The sequence below is a fragment of the Antechinus flavipes genome, chromosome 3, assembly GCF_016432865.1.
Source record: "Antechinus flavipes isolate AdamAnt ecotype Samford, QLD, Australia chromosome 3, AdamAnt_v2, whole genome shotgun sequence".
NCBI lineage: Eukaryota > Metazoa > Chordata > Mammalia > Dasyuromorphia > Dasyuridae > Antechinus > Antechinus flavipes.
The window spans coordinates 568579118-568603466 of NC_067400.1; the positions used below are offsets into that span (position 1 = coordinate 568579118).

Below are 24349 nucleotides of genomic sequence, written 5' to 3' on the forward strand. Positions count from 1 at the left end.
CTGTGATAAACATATACCTTAGTTACCTTAGTTAACCTTTGAGGAATTTATAGGATGACAAGCAGTCTTTTCATAAATTGCTCATAAAGGACTCTAAATAGTAAGTCATGTGCATAAAAAACATATGGTGGGGAATGGAAACAATCCTTTCAAATACTGGCTTGTGTAAAGGAAATTGTTATGAAGTATTTTAGGTGAGCTATTAAATTTTTATTGGGAACAAAATTTATATTTTTCTAGATAAACATGTTGTTTATTGAACTGAGATTCAAATCTTGCCTTTGACATATATTGGTTATTTGATTCCTAGGCAGATTGCCTAACTTTTCACTGATCTGGGCAGTACTCCAAGCTTTTAAGTTACAGAGAGGGTGCTAGCCTGAATTGACAGAAGGGATTTTTTGATTCTGGAATTCCCATTATTAGTGTGTAAAATAGGGCTTAGCTTTACACATACCCAGATCATCTAGCACAGAGATATCCATCCATCTGGGAAATACAGGGATGTGCTTCTGGGAGAAGACTTTCTGCCTTGTCCTACCATGAGAGGAGGAACAGCCTCTTTTTATTAATAACTTAGCTGGATGTATTGTTAAAACTATTAGATCTGGACAATACCTCTTTTCCTGCAACATCCAAGGGGGTTGGAGTGGGATGAAAGTTTGCTTTATTCAAAGCATGGGGGTCAGAAACTGAGCTTGCCCCCTTCTTTGGATTGTGTGGACCTGAACTGGTGCCTAAGGTCTGAAATCTGTTTCACTTGTCCTTTTTAGGACCTATTTAAGCATCTGTAGGTCGAACATCTCTGGTCTCTTCTAAGGATTCTTGTGTCATTTTGGGATGCTAGTCCAAGTTTCCATCAGAGTGGAATCAAGGTGCCTACTGAGTTAGTTCTACATGGTGGACAACTCAGATATCTCCTCTTGGAGAATAATGAATGCAGTGGCAAGATGCTTTTATGTAGGCTTAATGAAGGTAGTACATGAGCTCATTTGAATTCCATACTCTGCTGTGGGACTACTATGATGTTGAAAGTGTTTTATGGTTTATGCAGACTCACATGCAGTTCTCAAGCACCACAATATCACAATGATAATTTTTTCCAAGTTGTTTAAATAATAATAGCCAGCATTTATTTAGCACATTAAATTTTATAATGCCTTTTATGGACTAAAACTGTAGATTTTATTGCCTTCCCTTTGCAGAGATCAGTCTTTGGTCCACTATGTTATGTTTTCTTTTTAAAGTAAACAGAATCACAACTTCAGAAAATTCGGGAACTACAGGTGTAACATTGCCTCAATTTTCAGAAGAAACTGAGACTTGGGAAGTGAAAGATAGTTGCCCAAATTTACAAAGAGTCAATGGTCAAAGAAAGGCTATAATTCTAGTCTTCTGATTCTAGCCCAGAAGACTTACCATTGCACCATAATGCCCTTCTGATGGGCAGGCTTCATTTTCCCTCTTAAGTTATCTTTCCTCAAAGGGTTTTCTGAGAAAGTTCAATCTTTTTCCATGAGGTCGATTTCATAGCGAAAACTCCCAAACTCAGAAATGAAAGGATTGTGGGCTTGGTCCAGACAAAGGAAATGACTGTCTCTAAAACTGTGGTTTCCTTCTCTCATTATCTAGGATCAGTCAGTCCTATCCTGCCTGACAACCTCCCTTTCCAGCTGTCAAACTAGACCCAGATTATAAGTCTTTTTTTAACCTAACCTTTTCTTCTGAAATGCATACCAGAATTAGAACCTATATCCTGTAACCCACATCTTGATGACTTTAAAGTTCAGGACCTTGTAACACTGAGCAGGGAGGAAAGGTTAGCAGCCTATTTGTAGGGAGTCTGCTTTTCCTTCCCTCTCCCCACTTCTTCTGTTGTCTGAAATTTCTTTTTGGGGAGACAAAACCTTTCATTACATTATTAGAGGCCAGAATGAAAGCAGTGCTCCTTCCAGGTAAGACAGGGACTCTTAAAGTGTGTGTGTGTGTGTGTGTGTGTGTGTGTGAAAATACAGATCCACAAATCTGTTGAAGCCTACGGATCCCTTTTCAGAATTAAAAAAAAGTTAATGGAAAGAAATGTCAAATTTCAGTTACAATTTATTGAAAAAATGTAATTTTTTTACCTATCCAACTTCAAGAACTTCTTCAAATCTATCCATATACATGGACCTCAGTAAGGACCCTTGTAATATATATGGGCTTATATTAATAAATAGTGGGGTATATGGATATACTTTTTCAGTAAATTTGTGATTTAAATTGTGTTTATGTTAAATTGTGAGCAACACTCACTAGCCTATCTCAGGATTTCAGAGAAGCTGGTTGCCAATCATTTTTTAGTACTACTTCTTATATGAGTGCCTTGTTTGGCCCCTCTACTAGTGACTCCCATATTGTGCATATGGCAGGACATATTGTTCATACTCTATGGCTAATGCCTTGCCTCCTGAGATTATCTGTTTACGATGTTTATGTCTTGTGTTATGGGCCAGAACTCTGTATTTGAAACAAGGATTCTTACAAGGTGTTAAGTCAGTGGAATTGATAAGACAATGGTTATCTAGTTTAGCCTAGTGATTAATAGTTCTCTAGTTCAGTACATGTACTTAATACTTAATACAGTTCTCTACAAGATTGACACCTATTCTACAAAATTCACACCTTCGATGATGTAATTATAATAGAGCATATAAACTGGGACAAACTCGGCCAGACAGAATCATTTCACATTTGTGGTGGCTGGAGGCTGGATTTGGGACTGGGACAGACTTCAAGATAGAGACCATGGTGGTGGTCCTCCTGCCTCCCCCACAGAAACCAAGACATATTCCAGAGGACCTCCAGAAAGCTGAGCTGGTCCAGGCCCCAGGCAAGGAAACAGACTGTGAAGGAGATAATAAAAAATTTGGACTTTATCCTGCTATTTTTGTGGTGATTACTCTGACTGAAAAGAAGGCTGGTCCTAAGATCTCCAGAAAACCAACCTGAACCTCTTCAGTCTTGTATGTATATAGTTATTTATATCTTGTCTCCCCTATTAGTGTTCAAGCTCCTTGAGGAAAAGAACTACTTTTTGCCTTTTTTTTAATCCTTAGCACTTAACATAGTGCTTGACATGTAGTAAACAATACTTATTGATTGACTGACTTATACCAGGTGTCATGTAAGTGGTTTCAGATCATGTAGTAACTATCATTCATTATCTAACTCTTTGACAGACGGATGACCTCATCAAGTCCACTGATGTAGGGGGTCCACTAGTGTAGATTACAACCTATTTTCACCTTTATATCCTGTGTGACATACATATTTGGGGAGCATTCCATATATACACATATGGATATATGTATATATGTTTGTACTACATTCCTCACTTCTGAAATTAGTTTATGCTCACTTTTCTGTATATATGTTTCTATCCCTATAGAATGTAAACGCCTTGAGAGTAGGGAATATTTTCTTTCTGTTTTGGTATTTATTCTCAATGCCCAGTATGGTGCATGCTAAGCAATAGATGCTTAATAAAAGCTTGTTGAATTGGATTGTTCAGTTGTGTTTCCATAAATCCTCCACAGACTATAGATCCACCAATTGCCCTGAAAACAGTTCTCTAGTTTTTTAATGTTTTACTGATAATGGTGTAGCCTTACCATGGTCTATATTCTGTCATTTCCCTATACAACCAGTTACTGAACTGGTGTCAAATTTCCTTTTTAGGCCAGACACTTCTTTGATGATGTCTTTTATGCCAGTCAGTCCTTTATATCTAATTTGGCCCAAGCCCATGCTTCACTCTAACCTCCCATACCTAGGAACCAGGACCTTACTAGTTTGAATGTCTTGCCTGAGCTAGTCCCTACATGTGTATCCTTTGTCCCATTCCTTCCTTTCCACTTCTATTTCTTGCTCAAGAAACAATAATCCAATCAATATTACTGTTGTTACTAGGAAGGCTGTTATAAATGACTGCCTTATGACTACTGCCTATAACCAAGCTTGTTTCTTTATCCAATCAATCAATCAAACATTTATTAGGTGTCTATGTTACAAATCAAGCATTGTGTTAACCATAGTTTTCTGTGAGTCATTTACAATTTTTATTAGAATGTGGCATCCCATGATTCCGTTATTCAGTTTTACTTGGGAAATATTGGCATTAAAAGGTTGACTTTTGCAGGAAGGCATTGCTTGGAATTGTTGAAAGTGCTATGAAATTTTCCCAATTGATAGAATCATTGTGTTATAGTGGAAAGAGCACTGAAATTTGGAAGTGAAAATACCTGGGAATATTGGCTCTGATATTTACTAGCTGTGTGACTTTGGAAGAATGCCAGAATTGTAGAGTTGGAAGGAATTTTAGTCATCATTTAGTTTAGCCCATAACTGAAGAATAATTTTACAACAGTCAACAAGTGCCAGCTTTTGCTTGAAGACCTATCATAAAGGGAAATCAAACACCACCTATGCAGTTCATTCCACTTTTGGCTAGTTTAAATGAAATTACATTTGCCATTGAAATAAGCCTGAATTGGCCAAATCAACCAATGATTTGAGCTCTAATCTCTATTGCATGCAGTTTTTCAACTATACTTGTTGATAATAACTATGTTCCTCTCTCCCTCAAATTTTCCCAGATCCAGACTAAACATCTCTAATTATTTCCATTGATCAACTTTAAACTATTTACCAGTCTGAATGACTTCTACATACTTTCCAGTTTGTCAATATTCCTCCTAAAATGTGATTTCCTTAGAAGAAAACACAATATGTCAGATATAGTATGCTTGGGATAGAGTACAATGGAATCATCTCCTTTTTATTCCTGTAGAACTATAACTTTATTTTTTACTTTTTTAAAAATAAGTTTTAAATAACATCTTTGAGGTTTCTTGTACATCATCATGATTTCCCCAAGTATTCTTTTACCTGTCCCTCTCTAAGAACTGTCACATATAAAAATTAGTATTTTTTTAAAGATAAAAAGGAAAAAGAGGGAAAATCAGCTTAATTGATTAAAATATTGAAAAAAATCTCAAAATATGTCCAATGTTCAACTTTTGTATACTTTCCATCTCTTCAAAGGGATGGAAGTAAGAAGTTTTTCTCTTCTAACTTTTTTCACGTCATGTTTAATTTTTGTTTTTAAAACATTCACTTTTTTTGGGAAGGTTGTTTTTCTAATTATTGTTGTAGTCATTGTGTAGATTATTTTCTTGACTCTGCTTAATTCACTTTGTATCAGTTAATGCAGATCTTTCCAAGCTTCTCTGTATTCATCACATCAAACATTTCTTTTTTTTTAAATTTTTATTTAATAATTACTTTATATTGACAGAATCCATGCCAGGGTAATTTTTTTTTTTACAACATCATCCCTTGCACTCGTTTCTGTTCCGATTTTTCCCCTCCCTCCTTCCACTCCCTCCCCTAGATGGCAAGCAGTCCACATCAAACATTTCTTACCGTGATATTCCATTATGTTTATGTACCACAGTTTGCTCATTCTCCAGTCAGTAGGCATTTGTTTTGTTTCAAATCCTGTGCTATCATAAAAATATGGCTATAAAATATTTTGGTGTATTTGAGGAATTTCTTCTTACCAATGATTTCCTTGGAGTATAAGCCTAATAGTAGAATCTCTGGTTTAAAGAGTATAGCTAGTTTAGTTACTTTGCATAATTCAAAATTATTTGTATAATTCCAAATTTCTGAAATGACTGTACTGACTCATGGTACTATGACTTTTAATATAACTCAGGATAGCTTTACCTTTCTCTGTTGCTATGTCTCACTGTTCTCTTACACTAAACTAAAACTTCCTTTTTTTTCCCACACAAACTGTTCTCTAGCCATACTTTTCTTGGCCAAACTAATGAGTTTTTTTAAAATAAGACTTTACATTTCTTACTATTAAATTCATCATATTCAATTCAATTTCATGATCTAATTTATTAAGATATTTCCTAAGACAATCCTCCAATTTGCTGGTTATTCCTTCCATGTTTGTGTTTTCTGAAAACTTGCTAAGCATACTGGTTATACATTCATTTAATTATCGACAAAGATGTTAAAAGCACAGATCCCTGTGCTCCAATGAAGGCCTTCTTCTAATATGACAGAACCATAATACTACTCTTTGAACACGGTCATTAAACCTAATTGTATTATTGCCTAGTTTATATATTTCCATTTTCTCTCAAGAATAGCATGAGAAACTTTATCTAATACCCCTAACCTCTAGGCAAGCTATATTTACAACATATCCCTTATTTTATAACTTAGTTGTTCATTCTTCATTTTCTAGGGAAAATTCTTTTCTGAAATTTTTAGACAATTGGGTTAAATGATTTATCCATGTCATACAACTAGTAAGTGTTATGTCTAAGGCTGGATTTGAACTCAGATCCTTCTGACTTCAGGACTGGCACACTATCCAGTGTGCCTTCATCCTTCATTCACTTTTGCTGTCCACTTGCCACCAAACTTTCACTTATGACTTAGTAGCCTTGTCAAAAAAAAGGAAGTAATGTTACTAACCCTATAGTGAGAGCCAAACTCAGAGTAGAATTTCCCTAATTGACTCTTCTACCTTTTTGAATGCTTCAATTATTGTTAAGGCAAATCAAGAAACTATTAGCTGATCTATTTTTGGGAGAGAGACAACAGAGACAGACACATCTAGAGATAAAGACAGAGACAGAGATATAAGGAGAAACAGAGACAGAGACAGATAGAAAATAAGAATGACAAAGAGATAGACTGATGCTAGAACATGTCTGGACAAGTGGAGTTCCCTGTCACTACTATTCAAGACTCCAAGCCATATTTGTGTCCTTCTCCCTATTTAGTGTCTCTTAATGTCCTAGTTCTACAATATATAATGACAAAAATGTTGCTGTTTCTTATTCCATTGATTCATCCAAATGCTTTCCATCAGACTTCTCCCTCTGGTTTCTAAATTTCCTCTCATAAATAATATAAATATATTCATAATATAATATATAATTCATAACTCAAAATGCCAACATCTACGAGTCACTTTCTTATTATGAGTCTCATTCCACCAAGTTTTGGTTATACTTACACAAGGTTAAATTTTTATTTTGCTTGTTGATTAGATTATGGATATTTCTTTATTAAAATCAGAAGTCATTAGTTTCATTACTGGTTCCTTCATTTGAATCTCTCTACTCTAAAATTAATAGTACTGTTTTATTTCTGCTATGTAACTATTCTCAAATCTAAATAAATTTTAGATTTAGATTTTATTAAAAGATAACTCTTTTTTGGTAGGATCATGAATTTCAAGTTGAAAGGGAACTTAGAGACCATTATGTGCAACCCTCTCTTTTTACATATGGGGCAGGTAAGGCACAGGGAGAGTCACACAATTAGTCTGGGGCAGGATTTAAATTCATTTTTCTAGAGTCCAGTACCCTATGCAGTATACAATGATTCCCCTTATTATCTAGCTTATATCTTAACATCTTTTTTTTTTTAAATAGGAATTGTCATCTAAACTCTATGATCCACAGTTTTTTCATTTGTAAATTATGATATTTGCATTATTTCCTGTACAGGGTTGCTATGAGGAAAGGATTCACCCACATGCATATACAAATGTAGATTACTTAATTGGCTTCTGTGGCTGGGGTTCAGAAAAATATAAAGTGATGAATCGATTAGGAGAAGCACCAGGAGATGACAGCATCATGAAATGGGGGAGAGGGGAGGAGGAGAGGGAAGAAAATCTGTGCATGAAAGGGGAACTCCACTGTTTTAAAGGCAAAAGAAAAGCAGTTTTACAAATACTGAAAAAAGGCTAATAGATTTGACAGTTAAAAGATTATTGAAAATTAAAAGATCAAGAACATCAGTGGAAAAAACAGAAAAAAATAGAAATTTAAGGGATCCACCATTACTATGTAGCCAATTATATAATAAAACAATTCTCATCACAACTATTTGATAGTGGTTAAAAAAAAAGAAAAAAAAAAGGCAGACTAGAGGAATAGACTGTGTAATGAAGGCCTAAGAAGTGAACAGAGAAGTCCATAATTTAAGAAACCTCAGAATATAAATGAATGAGAAGGTTTCTTGGCCTGGACAAACTGCAAGGAAAATTGCAAAGCAATTAGGTACTACTTTTTATTAAACACATTAATATGTGCCCAGGAGAGATATACTGGGATGGTGAAAGGAGTAGAGAATATACTATAAATGCATATAAAGGAATTGGGGTTATTTCGTTTGGAGAAGAAAAATTTATAGGAAGAACATTTATAGTCTGTCATCAAATATTTAAAGGGCTGTCAAGTGAAAGGAGAGTTAATTAGATTTGTGCTTAGTACCAGAGGACAGAACTTGCAGCAATGGACAGAATTTACGCAGAGAAATTTGGGCTTTTTTCAGGGGGAAACATCCTACCAATCAAATCTGGACCCGAATGTGTCCTCCCTCTCTCCTTCTCTCCTTTCCCCCTCCTTCCTTCCTCCCTTTCCCATCCTTTATCCCTTCTCTTCCTCCTTGCCTCCCATACTTGCCATGTCTTTACACTAACCAATGTTGTGAGATTAGTGATCAAGTCTGAGCTCATGGCTTTGTGGGCATAGATTTTAAGATGGAAGCAAAATTGCCCTGTGGTCACACCAAAACTGTATGCTGGAATATGTGGTGAAAGTTGAGAATGAACATGGCTGTTGTAAAAAGCTAAAACTTTTTGGGATTAGAAGTTGATTTGGACAAATAGATCTCCAACTCTTCCCATATGTTACCTCTTACTCCAATCCTAATCTTTAATAATGACCAAATGAGATAGCATGTAAAGTGCTTTGCAAATATTAAAGCACTAGATAAATAGCTATTATCTCTCAGCATGAACATCATCTTCTGCAACTACTTTAATTCCCTCAAGAAATGTTAAAACTGTCCCAGTAAGTTATTTTGGCTTACGATTGCTCAAATTCTCATTCAATTCCCACAATTCTTATCTAGTAAGGAATTGTTTCTCCCTGTGACACTTTAGTCACTGATATACATTGACCTATCCTTAGGTGAAATGTGAAACTATAGAGCTAGGGACTATAATGTGCAATTTTTGTTGTTCAGCCTTTTTACTTGTGTCTCTTTGTGATCCCATCTAGGATTTTCTGGGCAAGCATATTGGAATGATCTGCCATTTCTTTCTTTAGCTCATTTTACAAATGAGGAAACTGAGGCAAGCACAATTAAGTGATTTGCCCAAGGTAAATGGTAAGTGTCCAAGGCCAGATATGAACTGAGAAAGTCTTTTTCACTTTAAACCTAGAACTCTACCTATTATACTACCTGAGAATGTACTGCTCTGAGAATGTCTAATATTTGGTCTATATCCGATGGAGTAAGTAAAGTAGTAAAGTAAGAGAAGTAAAAGGGATAATGAGTTTGGAATATACTTGGTGATGAAAAAGCATGGTGGTGATAATAATAGCTCACATTTCTATATTTTTTCCTGATTTCAAAATTAAATATATATATGCATATATATACATTATATATATATAATATGTATATATATATGTACATATGTGTGTGTGTGTGTGTGTGTGTGTGTGTGTATTTTTCTCCCTCATTTGATCCTCTTAGCCTTTCAGGTAAGTGCTATTTTTGCAGATAAGGTATCTAGAGATTAAGTGATTTGCTAATGGTCTTATGTAAATATCTGAGGCTGCATTTGCCCCTAGGTTTTTCTTGCTTCAGTTCTCACACTATTGACTATAGTACATTGATTCTAAGGGGAATACGTAGGAAAAAAATATGAGGTGAGTCAATGAAATTGAACCTAAAGGAAAAAAAAAACTAGTAAAGCCTTGAGACATGATGGAGGAAGTAATAGTCATGGTGTTTGTATTGGGGAATCTTCTCTTATATCTTCCTTGTGCAGAGGGAAGGCTGTTTTAGGACACCAGTCTGTACCAATCTGTGTCTTAGTATATGCTACTAGGGACCCAGAGCACATGGTGTAAAGGAATTGAAAAGGTGATAAAGAAAACTATGTTTAGGCACTGTCTCATCTGAACTTATTTCCAACTTTCCAACTTAGAGAACAATCCTGGTGACAGTGGTATTGAGCCTTTATACTGATCATTTTGCACCCCACCTTTGCTTATCAATTACCTCTCCCCTAACTCTCACCTACAAATTATACAAGTGTATTATTTGGTAGTCTACCTAAAATGGGGATTTCTCAGTGTTTGTTCAGCTATTTTGGCACTCCATACACATGGAGGGATTACAAAAGTCACAAAGTGTCAGTACCTCTGCTGAGAGCAGAAAGGAAGTTGAGAATAGCAAGCTTAGTCAGCACCTGTGGCCAAGGACAGCTCCAATGGGACCTAGTTGAGCAGCAGCTTTGTGAGGCCAGGAGAGACTTGTTTCATCATTTTTGGGTTTTGTAGCCTCAGGACTAGCCTGGAATTTAATAAATGCTTGCAGACTGATTGATTGACTGGTATATCTCCACTAGTTGATTATTTGAAGTAAGGCAAATCTGTGATGAGGCCTTCTTGAGATTGCCTAGTTTGCTTTATTATAGATAACTGTCTGAACCTCTCCCCCCTCTTCAATGTTGGAGCATGACAAGAATCCTTGTTTAACGATTTTGTAAAAACATTTACATACCTGAAGATGACTCAGCACTCTGGTTTTCTATTTCAAGGTCTCTCTTGAAATGGGAAAATTGGAGTTTACAGATTTTCTGACAGTGTTATGTAGTGTAATAACTCACATTTCTATGTTCTTTTCCTGATTTCAAAATTATATATATATATACACATATATATATTTCCCACTTGATCCTCTTAGCCTCTGAAGTAGGTGCCATTTTATTTCCATTTTTGCAGAAAAATGGAAGTTCAAATTTTGGCTTTTCTGCTTCTTGTAAATGTAGCTTTGGGGAAGTTACAATCTTTTGGGGCCTCAGTTTTATCTGTATAATTTTATAATTAGGGTAATTAATTAGCATTTCATGATCTGTGATCTAGTTAAGAATTTTAGGTGGATTTCCCTTTCATGTTCAGTGGCTATTATTATCCCCATTTAACAAATAAACTGAGGAAAACAAAAGTGACTTGCCCAAATAAGTGAGGCTGCCCTTCAACTTGAATCTTTCAGACTCCAATGCTCTATCTATTGTGCCACTCAGCTGTTCAGAAAAAACAAAACCAAAAAATTTTTTTAAATGGAAGAAAATATAATTTTCTAGCAAATTGCTGATCAACTGTCATTAGTGGGCTGATAATTATATCCAAGCATAACAGCACCATCCCTTCTCCCCTCCCCAACCCATGGCTCTGATTTTAGCTCAGTCTTTTAAGTTGTCATCTAGGGAACTGATCCTTGTAGAGTTGCAACCCTGTAGGTGCAGCAGCCCTAATTTTTTGGCAGCCACAACTTCTGAAGATGCAGAAAAGCTCTTGACATTCAAGTCCTAAGTGGTTCAATATCAAGAGATAGATATGGTTTTATGAATGGAGATAACATTAAGGAAGATGCATACCATTTACTTCTCTACTACATACTAAGTTCCATGATCCCTTCCTATGTGACTTGCACCTGAAACTTTCTGTATATATTGTGTCCTTCTGTTAGAATATGAGATCTTTGAAAGCAAGGACATTCTGCTTTTCTATTAGTATTCCCCAAATTTAGCATAATCCTTTGCCCAGAGTAATCAATAAATACTTTTTCATTGATTATATGTTTTTTATAGTAATGGAAGAAACAAAATCTCAAAAGTAGATATGAATCTCTTTTCCTTGGCAAGGTGGAGGACTATTTGTGTGGAATGCTGCATCAGCAGTCAGACTGTTACTGTGTCAAATGATTAACTGTTCTTTGTTTAAAGGGAAGACTCTTTAGGTGGGGGTGGGGTAGAGTAGATTCAGAAATAATTGTGATATAAAAACAAAAAATAATAGTAAAAAAAACCCAAAAAGAAATAGATTGCTGTTTTGTACCATATAGCCTCAGAGAGGTGCTTGAGGGATCAAGTTAATTGACTTGACCACGTTCATACAGAGGAAGAATTTAGGCCCAAAGTGTCCTGACTTGGAGGTTCACTCTGTTATCTACTATGCAGCATGACTTTCAACTATTTCCTAGCTCGTCCTCCCTCTCCCCTTAGATTTTAAGCTCCTTAAAGACTGGGGACTATTTCTTTTCCCTCCCCCAAATAGACACTACATAAAATTATTATTTCTATAGGCACCGCAGAAAAGAAAAAGAGAATTGAATTTGAAACTCCAGGTCTCCTATGTAAAGCTTGCTTTTCTTTTTAAGGTATATATTAAGTTCAACTTAGGATTTTTAAAGTTATCCTGTTTAACTGCTTTTTTTCCATGTCTCCTTTTGTTCTATGCATTAAAAAAGAATGCCTCAATGATTTTTTTCTTCCCTCCCTCCTTCCTTCCTTCTTTCTTTCCTCCCTCCCTCCCTTCCTCCTTACCTTCCTTCCTCTTTCCCTTCCCCCTTCCTTTTTTTCTTCCTCCCTCCCTCTCTTCCTTCCTTCTTTCCCCCTTCTTTTCTCCCTTCCTTCTTCCCTCCCTCCCTTCCTCTTTCCCTCCCCCCTTCCTTCTTTACCTTCCTCCCTACCTCCCTCCCTTCCTTCCTCCCTATCTCCTTCTCTCCCTTCCTTACTTCTTTTTCCTTCCTTCCTTCCTTCCTTCCTTCCTTCCTTCCTTCTTTCTTTTCTTTCTTCCTTGCCCTCTAATTCCTCCCTCACTCTCTATTCTTTCCCCTCTTTTTGCTCCCATCTTCACAAAAAGAAAAAAGCAAAACCATTGTAATAAATATGCACAGTCAAGCAAAATACATTTTTACATTGACTATGTCAAAAATGGATTATTCTGCATCTGGAGAAGGTCAGTTTAATTGATGAACCAGTTTCCTGTGTATCTACATCAGTTTCTTTAGACAACTATTCTCTTTCCTCTTCATGTGAATAGTTTCTATTTGTGTCTTCTGAATTTTTCTTGAGAATTTCAACGAATATGAAATTATCATTTTTCATTTGTGTCTTTGATGTTGAATATAGAGTTTTTCACAGGAACTTAATGTTTTTGAATTGCACTGAATTGAAAGGAAGCTAATGAAAGCTGAGTTTAGAGACTGGGTCACAAGTAGTTCAGTATCAGTGTAAGGAACAAAGGATGAGAAAGAATTGTCTCAATCAATGTTCATTCACTCAAATACTTTATAGATGAATGCATCTATCCGTCCATCTACCTCTCTCTCTCTCTGTCTGTCACCCTGTCCCATTCTCTCTCTCTCTCTCTCTCTCTCTCTCTCTCTCTCTCTCTCTCTCTCTTCTCTCTCTCTCTCTCTCTCTCTCTCTCTCTCTCTTCTCTCTCTCTCTCTCTCTCTCTCTCTCTCTCTCTCTCTCTCTCTCTCTCTCTCTCTCTCTCTTCTCTCTCTCTCTCTCTTTCTCTTTCTGTATCTATGTCTATCTTTTGGCCTGGTCACACCTCACTCCAGTTTTCTTAGAATTCCTTTCAGCTGGGGACCATTCCATTGTCACTTGCCTAGTAGTTCTCCATGGTAACAACTAAGTTTAAACAGGGGGCACTAAGTGCAATTGTTCCCCAACTCTCAGAATCACAGAATTTTATTTTATTTTATTTAATAACTTTATATTGACAGAATCCATGCCAGGGTAATTTTTTTTTTTTACAACATTATCCCTTGCACTCGCTTCTGTTCCTATTTTTCCCCTCCCTCCTTCCACTCCTTCCCCTAGATGGCAAGCAGTGCTATATATGTTAGATATGTTGCAGTATGTCCTAGATACAATATATGTTTGCAGAACCGAACAGTTTTCTTGTTGCACAGGGAGAATTGGAGAATCACAGAATTTTAAAGTAATATCAGAGGCCATCTAGTTTTATCCATCCCCCAAACAAATCTCCTACAACAGACACCCACCAAATGACATTCTGCCTTTACTTGAAATGAAGGGGAGGGCTATTGCCTTTAGACACTTCGCATTGCACTTGGCAGGAAGATTTCCTTTCAGCAAACTTAAACCTGCTTTTTTGCAACTCCTACCTATTGCTTCTACTTCTGCCCTTTATGCCAAAGAGAATAATGTTAGCACATGATGTCAGTACTTGAAGAAAGTTATCATTTCTTCCCAGTCCTTCTCTTCTCCTAATGAAACAATCCTAGCTCCTTCAGTGGATTCTGATATGGCAATCTCAATCTCTATCTCATTTCTATTTTTCCTGGACGTCTTTCCTCAGACCCCCTAAAATAGAATCCATTATCTTCTCTATAAACCCATTCTTTTCTAGAGTGTACCATTCCAGCCCACATTCTCTTAATCTTAAAACCCTGCAGAACAAATAAAGGCAAAGGATAAAGAACAAGAGAGAGAGAAAGGAAAAACTTTAAGCCTCGTCTTCTCCTTTGGAAAGAATGAGGAAATAGAAGAGGAATTTAGAAAATTGATCTAGCAAATCTGACTTGGGCATGACATAGTAGAGATGTGGGCTTCTAATATCTCTGCATCTGTGGGAGTTGCCAAAGCCAAACAGCTAAGACATTCCTGGTTTACTTTTACAATAATTTATATTTATAAGAGATAGAGGGAGTAATAAGAACTATTATTCTGAATCTCATTTCACCAACGAAAAGGAACTGATTACTGATGGGAATTTTAAAAAAAATGTTAAAATATATGTTAAATCTAATATGTATAAACATATTTATACAATTCTCTTGCTGAACAAGAGAAATCAGATCAAAAAGAGAAAGTAAATGAGTAAGAAAACAAAATGCAAATGAACAACAACAAAAAGAGTGTGATCCACACTCAATTCCCACAGTCTTCTCTCTGGATGTGGATGGCTCTCTTCACCACAAGATCATTGGAACTGGCCTTAGTCGTCTCGTTGTTGGAAAGAGTCACGTTTGTCAGAATTGATCTTTATATAATATTGATGTTGTAATATACAATGATCTCTTGGTTCTGCTTATTTCACTTAGCATCAGTTCATGTAAGTCTCTCCAGGCCTTTCTAAAATCATCCTCCTGATCATTTCTTATAGAACAATAATATTCCATAATATTCATATACCACAATTTATTCAGCAGCCATTCTCCAATTGATGGGCATCCACTCAATTTCCAGTTTCTTGCCATTATGAAAAGGGCTGCCACAAACATTTTTGCACCTTCAGGTCCTTTTCCTTCTTTTAAGATCTCTTTGGGATATAGGCCCAATAGGGTCAAAGGGTATGCACAGCTGGATAAATTTTTGAACATTATTCCAAACTGCTCTCCAGAATGGCTGGATCTGTTCAAAACTCCACCAACAACGTATTAGTGTCCCAGTTTTACCACATCCCCTTCAACATTCATCCTTGTCTTTTCCCGTCATCTTAGCCAATCTGAGAGGTATGTAGTGGTATCTCAGAGTTGTATTAATTTGCATTTCTCTCATCAGTAATGATTTAGAGCATCTTCTCATATGATTAGAAATAGTTTTAATTTTTTCATCTGAAAATTGTCTGTTCATATCCTTTGACCATTTATCAATTGGAGAATGGCTTAGATTCTTATAAATTTGAGTCAATTGAAATGATGGGAAATTTGAAGACCAAGTAATAAATTCTGAGAACTTGTGGAAGCAGTCCATAGTCTGACATGCATTCTGTGGTTTGGGGAAGCAGATTTCAAAAGATTCAGAAAAAAGGTTAGGTAGTATCCCATGGCTTAAAATAAACAAAGGAAGTCAGCTCAGAAGAGATGGGAAACACTTAAAATGAAAATCTGAGGTCATACACAAACAAAAGAAGAAGAAAAGGAGAGGAGACCAATATAGTTATATAGGGAACTTATTGACTAACTTACACTTAAAAAAAAGACAAGGACATTTTTCAATGTGTTGATTGGTTTTGATAATCTTTTTCTCTTTTTTCCTTTAAAAATTTCTTTTTTATAAGGAATATATTTTGGGGAGAAGGAAGAAGTAATAATACAGAGGAAATGTAGGCAATGAAAATAAAAAATATCAGTAAAAATCTTTTTAAAAGATGTGTAGGAGATGGAAGCAAAGATGAGTAAGGAAAAAGAAATGCAAAGTCATGACATGGTCCTGAAAAGAAGTATCAGGAGAATTAGAGCTGAAGATCAGCTGAGGTTGGTGTGAAAATAACATAAAAGTGGTTTTTTCCAAATAAAAGTATATTGGAAAAAAAGATCAAAAAAGGAATAGGACCACTGTTGGGGATGGATGATGCCAGATGGAAAGAGGGGATAACCAATTATTGTTTGGTTTCTATTTTCTCTGCTAAGGAGAATAGTGCTTTGACTGAAAAGGAAAAGGAACAAATCATAGTTAATTGAAATTTTAGATCAGTAAGGTGATAGTAAGTTAAGAGTCTACCTCCTACTAGACTTAAAGAATTTAAATCACTAGACCCAAATGAACTATGTCCTTTTTACCCATTCGCATCCTGGTGCATGTGACAGTTGAGCAGTGTGCTGTTAATGTTTAATGATCTCCTTATATAGTGCAGTTAGATGGCACAGTGAATAGAGTATTAATCAAATTAGGCCTCAAATACTTGACACTTAATAGCTGTGTAACATTGGGTAAGTTATTTAACCCAGATTGCCTCACAAAAACAAATAAAATTCATCTCCTTATCACTGATCACTTTTAAGATGAATCCGTATTATTAACTTTTTTTTCCTTTAAAAGTCTAGGCAAAATAATAAATCAAGCCGAGATGTATTTCTGACATATAAATAATTATGCTGCATTTGACAATTGGCTTTGGAACTAGTTCAGCAAATTCTAGCAAAACTTTGTTGCTGAACTTCTGTTGGGAATCTTAGACTGGGAAGAACTGTAGAATTGGAGAAAGTAAATGTTGCCCCAGAAGAAGACATAGTAAATCACGACTGAGTTTGAATTCAGTTCTAGAATACATTTTTAATGGTGAATGAGTCTATAGAAAAGGAAAACTTAAAAGCCAACATGGCTTCAGAAATAACATATCATGGCCAATCTAACATTATTTCATTGTCTGACAGTTACCAGGCTGATAGACCTAGGAAATGCTATAGGTAAAATCTGTATAGATTTTTGGCAAAACATTTGACCAAGTCCCTTATACCATCCATATGACTAAGATGGCAAGCACTGTACTAGATAATATGTATGATAAAATAATTAAGAGGATTTGAAACTGGTTGAATGACTAGATCCAAAGAATAGTCATTTAATGGGTAAATGCTAGTTTGAAGATAAGTTTCTGGAGGAATATCTATTTGGTCTTGTGTTGTTGAGGGTTTTTAATTAATGATGTTATTTTAGATTTTTCCCCTTTATGCACTCAATTTATTTTTATTTTTTTAAATAATAGCTTTTTATTTTCAAAATACACACAAAGATAGATTATGACATTCACTCTTTATGCATTCAATTACAAGCCAAACTTGATTACTAGCTGTTTGTTAAATGTTAAATCTATCTCTAAATAGAGAGGGAATAGAGAGCAGCTGAATGGCTCTGTGGATAGAGCACTAATTCTGCAATCAGGAAGACTTGAATTCAAATCCATACTTATCTATCTATATCTATATATACACAAATACATATAAGCTGTGTGACCCTGGACAAGTCACTTAACCTCAATTTCCCCAATTGTAAATGAGGATCGTTAACAGTATCTACCTGCTAGAGTTGTTGAAAATCAAATGAAATAATTTTTAAAAGCACTTAATATAGGGCCTGACACATACAGGTACTTAAAAATGTGTGTTTGCACAGACTTTCCTCTGTTCCTGGAAAGTGCTTCCTTCTCTTCTTTCATTATTCTGTCTCTTTGAGACTCAATTTTCTCAACAGTTGGACTAGGTAGAGGTGCTTTCCTTCAGATTCTCTGATTGCTTTAGCTCCAAACTTGTGATGCTTGAATCACAAGAGGCTGAATAGCATCAAGAATATAGGATTAGTATTGGAATCAGAAGACCTTGGCTCAAGCCCTGCCTTTGATATCTCCTAGTTGTAGGATCATGGGTTTAGCCTTTCAGTGTCTCAGGCAACTGTCTAAGATGATAAGTTTACAGTATTACGAAACTGAATCAGCAGAGAAAATGTCTATACTGGGAGTTCCTGTCACTGAAGGATTCTTTGGCTCAAAGGAATATACATACCCCATCCTTGTTTTGCTCCCTTGACAAAAAGTGATTCTATACCAGTGGACCACAAACTTTGAAAGTTCTCACGAAGCTAAAACAGAACTTCAAATTCAGGTCTAGAAATAGACAAAGTCTGTGCTTCAAGTACTGGCCTAGCTAATTTTAGAGCATTTTATCACTAGAAGGTTTGCTACTAGGTGATGATCATGAAGACTATGTATCAAGATCTAGGGGAGTTGCCATCTATACTGTGTTAGGTAGCACCCACCACAAACCACATATCATTGAAGTATTGAAATATAATTTCATCTAATTACATTGGAGTCATGACTCATGTTTTAGCCCATTCAGCTGCTTTCATTATCCAGCATACTCCTCTTAGTCCTTGAGCACTTGTAAATTTGATAAGCATGATGATATTTATGCCTTTGTCAAAGTCATTAATAGAAATGTTAAATAGCCATGCATAGAGTCCTGTGGTACTTCACTAGAGATTTCCTTTTGGTGTTGACCAATCATTTAAGTGTCTGCCTCTGTGATGGATGGGCTTGTCTTTGTGTGATGTTATATTCTATTTGTGAAGTAGTGGTGACACTAATCTGTATTTCCATGTTTTTCCTTCCATTGGGAGAGGGGAAATGAAAGAACACATGATAAAGGAAGACTAGGACTCTTGTGGTTTGAACAATGTGGGGACAGAGGGGAAAAAAGAAAATGGAAGGAGAGGACAAACTCATGTCCAGTTGCAATGGAAGTAAGAGGAGAAGGGGGAAGGTAAATAAGAATTGGGAGCAGTAAGTCCTGGAACTTAGAGAACAAAACACAAAGGGATGGAGATCAGGTTACTAGAGATCTTGGGTTGGGAATTCAGGGATAGTTTGGAAAGTCCTTTACCAAAAAAAAAATTGAGACTTTCCACTGGGAACTCCCTTTTCTCCCTTCCTCCTCACCTGACAACCTTTCTATCTCTTCTCATAACAGATTAACATCATTCCCACCATTTCTTCTTTATTCCAGTCTCCAGTGAAGAGGTAGAATTTTTCCTAAGACCACCCTTTCTACATGTACCTTTGACTTGATTCTTTTTCATCTTCTTAAGCAGATTTCCTCTCACCAGTCTTCAATCTTTATCTACTGGTTCTTTCCTTGCTGTCTCCAAACATACCCAAGTCTCTCCTATGCTTGAAAAAAAATCAAGACAAGATCTCATTGGATTTGATCATCCCTCACTGTCACCCTGCATCTCTCCCCTTTCCCCCTGCCTCATTCTCAGCCAAATTCTTTGAAGAAGCCTAGATATACTTGGTCTCCCCTTTCTTTTCTATCTCTTTCAACCTCTTACAATCTGGCTTCTGATTTTGCCACTCAACTGAAACTATTAGCTCCAAAGTTATTAATGATCTCCTAACCTTAAGTCCAACTGCTGCTTTTCAATTTTTATCCTTATCCTTGACTCGTATGCTGCATTTGATACTATTGACTGCTTTCTTCACCTGGGTTTTCATGACACTGCTTCTCATTCTCTTCTGAATCCATGTCATTTTTACTATGGGTGTGATCCAACCCTCTGTACTGGAACCTCTTCTTTTTTATTTCTGTACTCTCTCTCAGTGACCTCATAAACTTCTATGGATTCAATTATCATCTCTATATAGATTATACCCAAATCTATAGATTCCATCCTAATCTCTTTTGAGCTCCAGTTCTATAACACCAAGTGCCTATAGTATATTTCCAGGAAAGTTTAAGGAGCATTAAAGTAGAATTCATTTTATCTCCCCAAATTCCAATCTATCTTTCTTCCAAACTGTTGAAGGCATATTTATCTTCCCAGTCATCCAGGCATTAAACCTCTATATCATTGAATCTTCATTTTTACATATATAGATGTCAACTCTGAAAACAGGTAATCAAAAAAATCACAAAAGTTATATAACCAATGTTAGCTCCAAAAATAGCAAAGAACAGGTTATTACAACCACAGTGCCCTCCCTCCATATATATGTATATATACATGTATTCTATTATATATATTTTGTGTACACACACACACACACACACACACACATATATATATATATATATATATATATATATATATAAACACTTAAATGTTCCTATTCTCTCTCTCCTCCATTAGAATATAATCTCCTTGAGGGCAGGAACTGCTTCACTCTTAGATTTGTAGCCCATTTCTTAGTATATTTCCTGGCATATAACAATTACTCAATAAAATGTGTGTTGATACTAAAAGGGGAACCCCCGGGCATTGAATACAATAGTATTGTCTTAGAGAAGGGATGAAATTCATGAGAAATTCCAGGATGAAAATTAACTTGTTATTAAATCCAACTCCCTCATTTTTTTATAGATGAGAAAACTGAGGTCCAGCAAGGTTGTGCATCTTGCCCATTGCTACACAAGGAGTAAATGACAAAACTAGAATACAAACCCAGGATTCTTTCTACTGCACCATCCATTTCTGGGAAGCTGATGTGTATCATCAAGATCCAGGGCTCAGGGTTGGATCGTTTACTGTCTCCTCTTCCACAAAGGGGCAGTGCTTTCTATTTATCCAACTCTGTGTTGGCCACTAGGGTTACAAAGAAATCTATATCTTTAAATTTTGTGTCTGAATCTGTGATGCAGTGAAAAGAACACTAGCTTTGGGGTCAAGAGAACATGCGTTCACGCCTTAGTCTGTCATTTACACACTTCTGTGTGACCTTGCCACTAATCTGTGGGTCTCATTTTCCTCACTTATAAAATGAGGGACTTGAATTAGATGCTCTCTACCTTCTCTTCCAGCTCACACTCTAGGATCCTATGGATCCCTAGGCACTATCTCTGTCCTCAGAGGACTTACACACTCCTGCTTTGGAGAATCTTGGATCTAGAAAGAAAGTATTCAAGTTCAGCCCTTGGTTCTTTTACAGAAAGAGGAGGAAGTGAAGTGATATGCCCACATTCAGTGCTGGGATTGGCAGAAGGCCTGGAAAGAGAAACCATGAACTGCAAGGCCTTGCCTATATGACAAGAGCCAAGGGGTCTCTAGAGACTTGAGCCTTAGGGCTACAAAAGATTTACAAGTCTATCTAGCATGGAGTATTAGCAACATCACTAGATCTATGAATCTGGATTTTTAATTCCAGGTGATTTTTCTTTTGGGCCTCATTTCCCTCAAGTATTAAATAAGTGATTGAAATATGGTTGTAGATCCCTCTCAAGTATGAAATCCTAGGATTTCTGTCCAGCCCCTTAATTTGATAAGACATAATCTCAGAGAAGAAAAATCTCTCTGGCTGGGATGTAAAGGAAAAGCAGATTGGAGGAGATGAGTTGGATCTGGGTCCTGAGAGAAAGACAAGTAACAAATCCGCCTTGGATTTGGAATTTAGAATTGGGAGGGGATGGCCTATTTTGCTGGGAAGCCTTCCTCCTCCCATATCACCTATCATTGGGATGTCTGGGCCTTTCCTTCTGGAGCCTGGATGCTGCGGACAAGCTAGCTCTTTGTGATCAGACTCTACTGTGGGTTCCGAAGCACTTTGGCTTCACTGGATGTGGACTGGGAAGTGTGGAGGGCGAGGTCCAGGAGTCAGGGGGCGGTGGTGGGGGACGATGCTGAGGTGTGTGTCGCGGGGCAGGGTGCGGCCGGGGGCGAATGCTTTGTGTCGGAATCGACCAATGGGCTGGCGATGCCTGGTTGCCAGGGTTACGGGAGTCAGAGGAGGCGGGGCGAGGGGGGTCCTGGGGGAGTAGGGGTATATAAGGGGAGAGGCTGGCGGGAGGCGGGGTGTGGAATCAGTCGCTGCTGCGGGCGGGCGGGGCGCAGGCCGCAGGGCCGGGCCGGAGCCGCGGGGGGAGCGGAGGCGCCGGTATCCGATTCACTCGCTGGGGAGACCTATGGGCAGAAGCCGTGTAAATGCGTTTTAAGGTGAGTTGAAGGGAGGAGGGGGGGGGAGGGGAGGATTCCCGAGGGGAGAGATCTTCTTCTCTCCTCCTTCTGTGCCCCCAATCTTGGACAAGTTCCTTACACTCTTTGGGCCTTCACGTTTGTCATCTGTAAAATGGGGGAGGTTTGAGTCAGACGATCACTAAATTCTTTCCATGTTGTAGGTCTTTCCTCCTCCTCCTTCCCTCTTCCCTTCACCTTATTCTGATTAGCTTCTCCCTTCCTTTCCTCTCTCCACCCTTTTTTGGGGAGCAGGGGCCTCAGCTCCCCAGCAGCAGCTACTCCTCGGGGTGTTGCACAAGTTCTGAGCTCACCTGCGAGCCCCCCTAGCATCGCACCCGGCTCTGCCCCCCCCAAGGAGGACGGGGCTCGGTAAGTGGAGGGCCCCCCCCAGCCTAGGGGATGAAAAAGGGGGGATGGGAGGTCTCAGCTTGGTTACCTTGGGGAAATGAGCCTATATAGTGGGTGCCTTGAAACCCTAGGCCCAGAGAGAAAGAAGGCAGGGTGGGCAGAATGGTAATTAGATCAGGTCACCAGGTCCTCTTGATCCTAGGTGGGTTTATGCAACTCATCATCCTTTACTAATAATATCCTCTTAGATCTGAGTCCTTGAGTATTTCATGCTGAAATCTCAGGCCTTTTCCTGGAGATTTTACTTACCTGCAAGACAAGGTTCATTCTTACTCTTCCCCAATCCATCCTATGCTGATATGCTCTGGAAAACAAACTGGGGGTTAGGATGTTGAGGGACCTGTGGGAGGCTCCTGGATCTCCTCCTGGGGCCTTCTCTTCCCTGTCTTTCCTTCAAACCTGGCAGTGTGTTGCATACTTTCTACGGCGGTGGGAGCCGGTCCACCTAGCATTCCCCGTGGCTCCCAAGCATGGCTGGCTACCTGAGTGAATCAGACTTTGTGATGGTGGAGGAGGGCTTCACCACCAGAGACCTGCTGGAGGAGCTGACCCTGGGGGGCTCACAGGTAGGAAAAGAGAGAAAGAGGAATAATTTGATGTTCTGCAGTAGGGGAAAATTCAGACACTATGTAGGAAGGTGGGCTTTTGGAGTATGGCAGGTTAAGCTCTGAATTTTGAGTCGCTTGGGACATGGTTTAGCATCCCACAGCTCTTACATTCTTGCCTGGTTGTCTTTGGGCAAGTCACTAAATCAATTTTATTGATAAATACTTATTGATAAAATAAGGAAAGGAGTTAGACTACTGAGGCATCTTCTAGCTCTGAATTCATTATAATAACTCGAGAATCCTGTACATGGATGGACAGCTGTATGATACAGTGGTCTAGAGTGCAAGGCCTGGAGTCAGGAATCTTCCTAAATTAAAATTTGGTCTTAGACTTACTAGCTGTGAAATCCTGGGCAAATCACTTAACTCTGTTTACCTCAGTTTCCTCATTTGTAAAATGAGCTGGAGAAAGAAATGGCAATACCATACCAGTATCTCTGCCAAGAAAATCCCAAATGGAGTCATAAGTCTGACATGACTGGAAGGACTGAACAGCAACAGCAATAACAAAAGGCAAATCACTCCCAAGATCTCTAAAGGCAGAAGATAAGTAAACTGGAGTGGAAGGCAAGAAGAGCATACAGGCAGATAGGCCTCTGGACCTAGATAGGCTCCTTAGAAATCTCTAGAGTGAGGGACTCCTTATTTGGTAGATGTATAAAGGCTGATTGCAGAAATGTGAAAAGATCTATCAGTGACTGGTGATGTTGGACAATTAGCTCCATTTCTTTAGGACTTCATTTTCCTCACTTGCCAAATAAAAGAGATTGGACTTGATAATCTCTGAACTTTTCTTCCAGCTCTCGATTCCATGTTTTTAAGTAGATTAATCTAACTATTTTTAGGTGGAAGAAATGAGATAAAGGAGAATGCTCAAGCATTCTACCTTTCACAACTCTTTTTCTTTTTTTGCTTTTGTGCTGAGGCAATTGGGGTTAAGTGACTTGTCCAGGGTCACATATCTAGAAAGTGTTTGTGTCTGAGGTCAAATTTGAACTCAAGTCCTCCTGACTTCAGGGCTGGTGCTCTAATCACTGTACCACCTAGTTGCCCACCTTGCGCAACTCTTAGCCCTATCAATATTTGGGGAATAATTAAAAAAGTAACCTGGGGACCTAGCAGAGGGATGATGAGATGTTTGGAAGTTTGCTCTTTGGATGGGGAAAGATGTGGGAAAGAGCAGGAA

The 24349-nt window shown here is 37.7% G+C and overlaps 1 protein-coding gene across 5 annotated transcripts in view; it reads left to right on the forward strand.

Moving 5' to 3' along the window:
* The first annotated feature begins 1805 nt into the window (after positions 1-1805).
* Positions 1806-24349, forward strand: part of AZIN2 (antizyme inhibitor 2) — a 54812-nt gene continuing 32268 nt past the window's right edge. For 4 of the 5 annotated variants that reach the window (XM_051987880.1, XM_051987882.1, XM_051987883.1 and 1 more), the window contains exons 1-3: positions 21999-22126; positions 22400-22516; positions 22962-23121. In XM_051987880.1, coding sequence (XP_051843840.1) covers positions 23026-23121 — 96 coding nt within the window. In that variant the 5' untranslated portion in view covers positions 21999-22126; positions 22400-22516; positions 22962-23025. Of the gene's footprint in view, positions 1956-21998; positions 22127-22399; positions 22517-22961; positions 23122-24349 lie in introns of those variants that run through there. The other variant, XM_051987881.1, reaches the window with a different exon arrangement.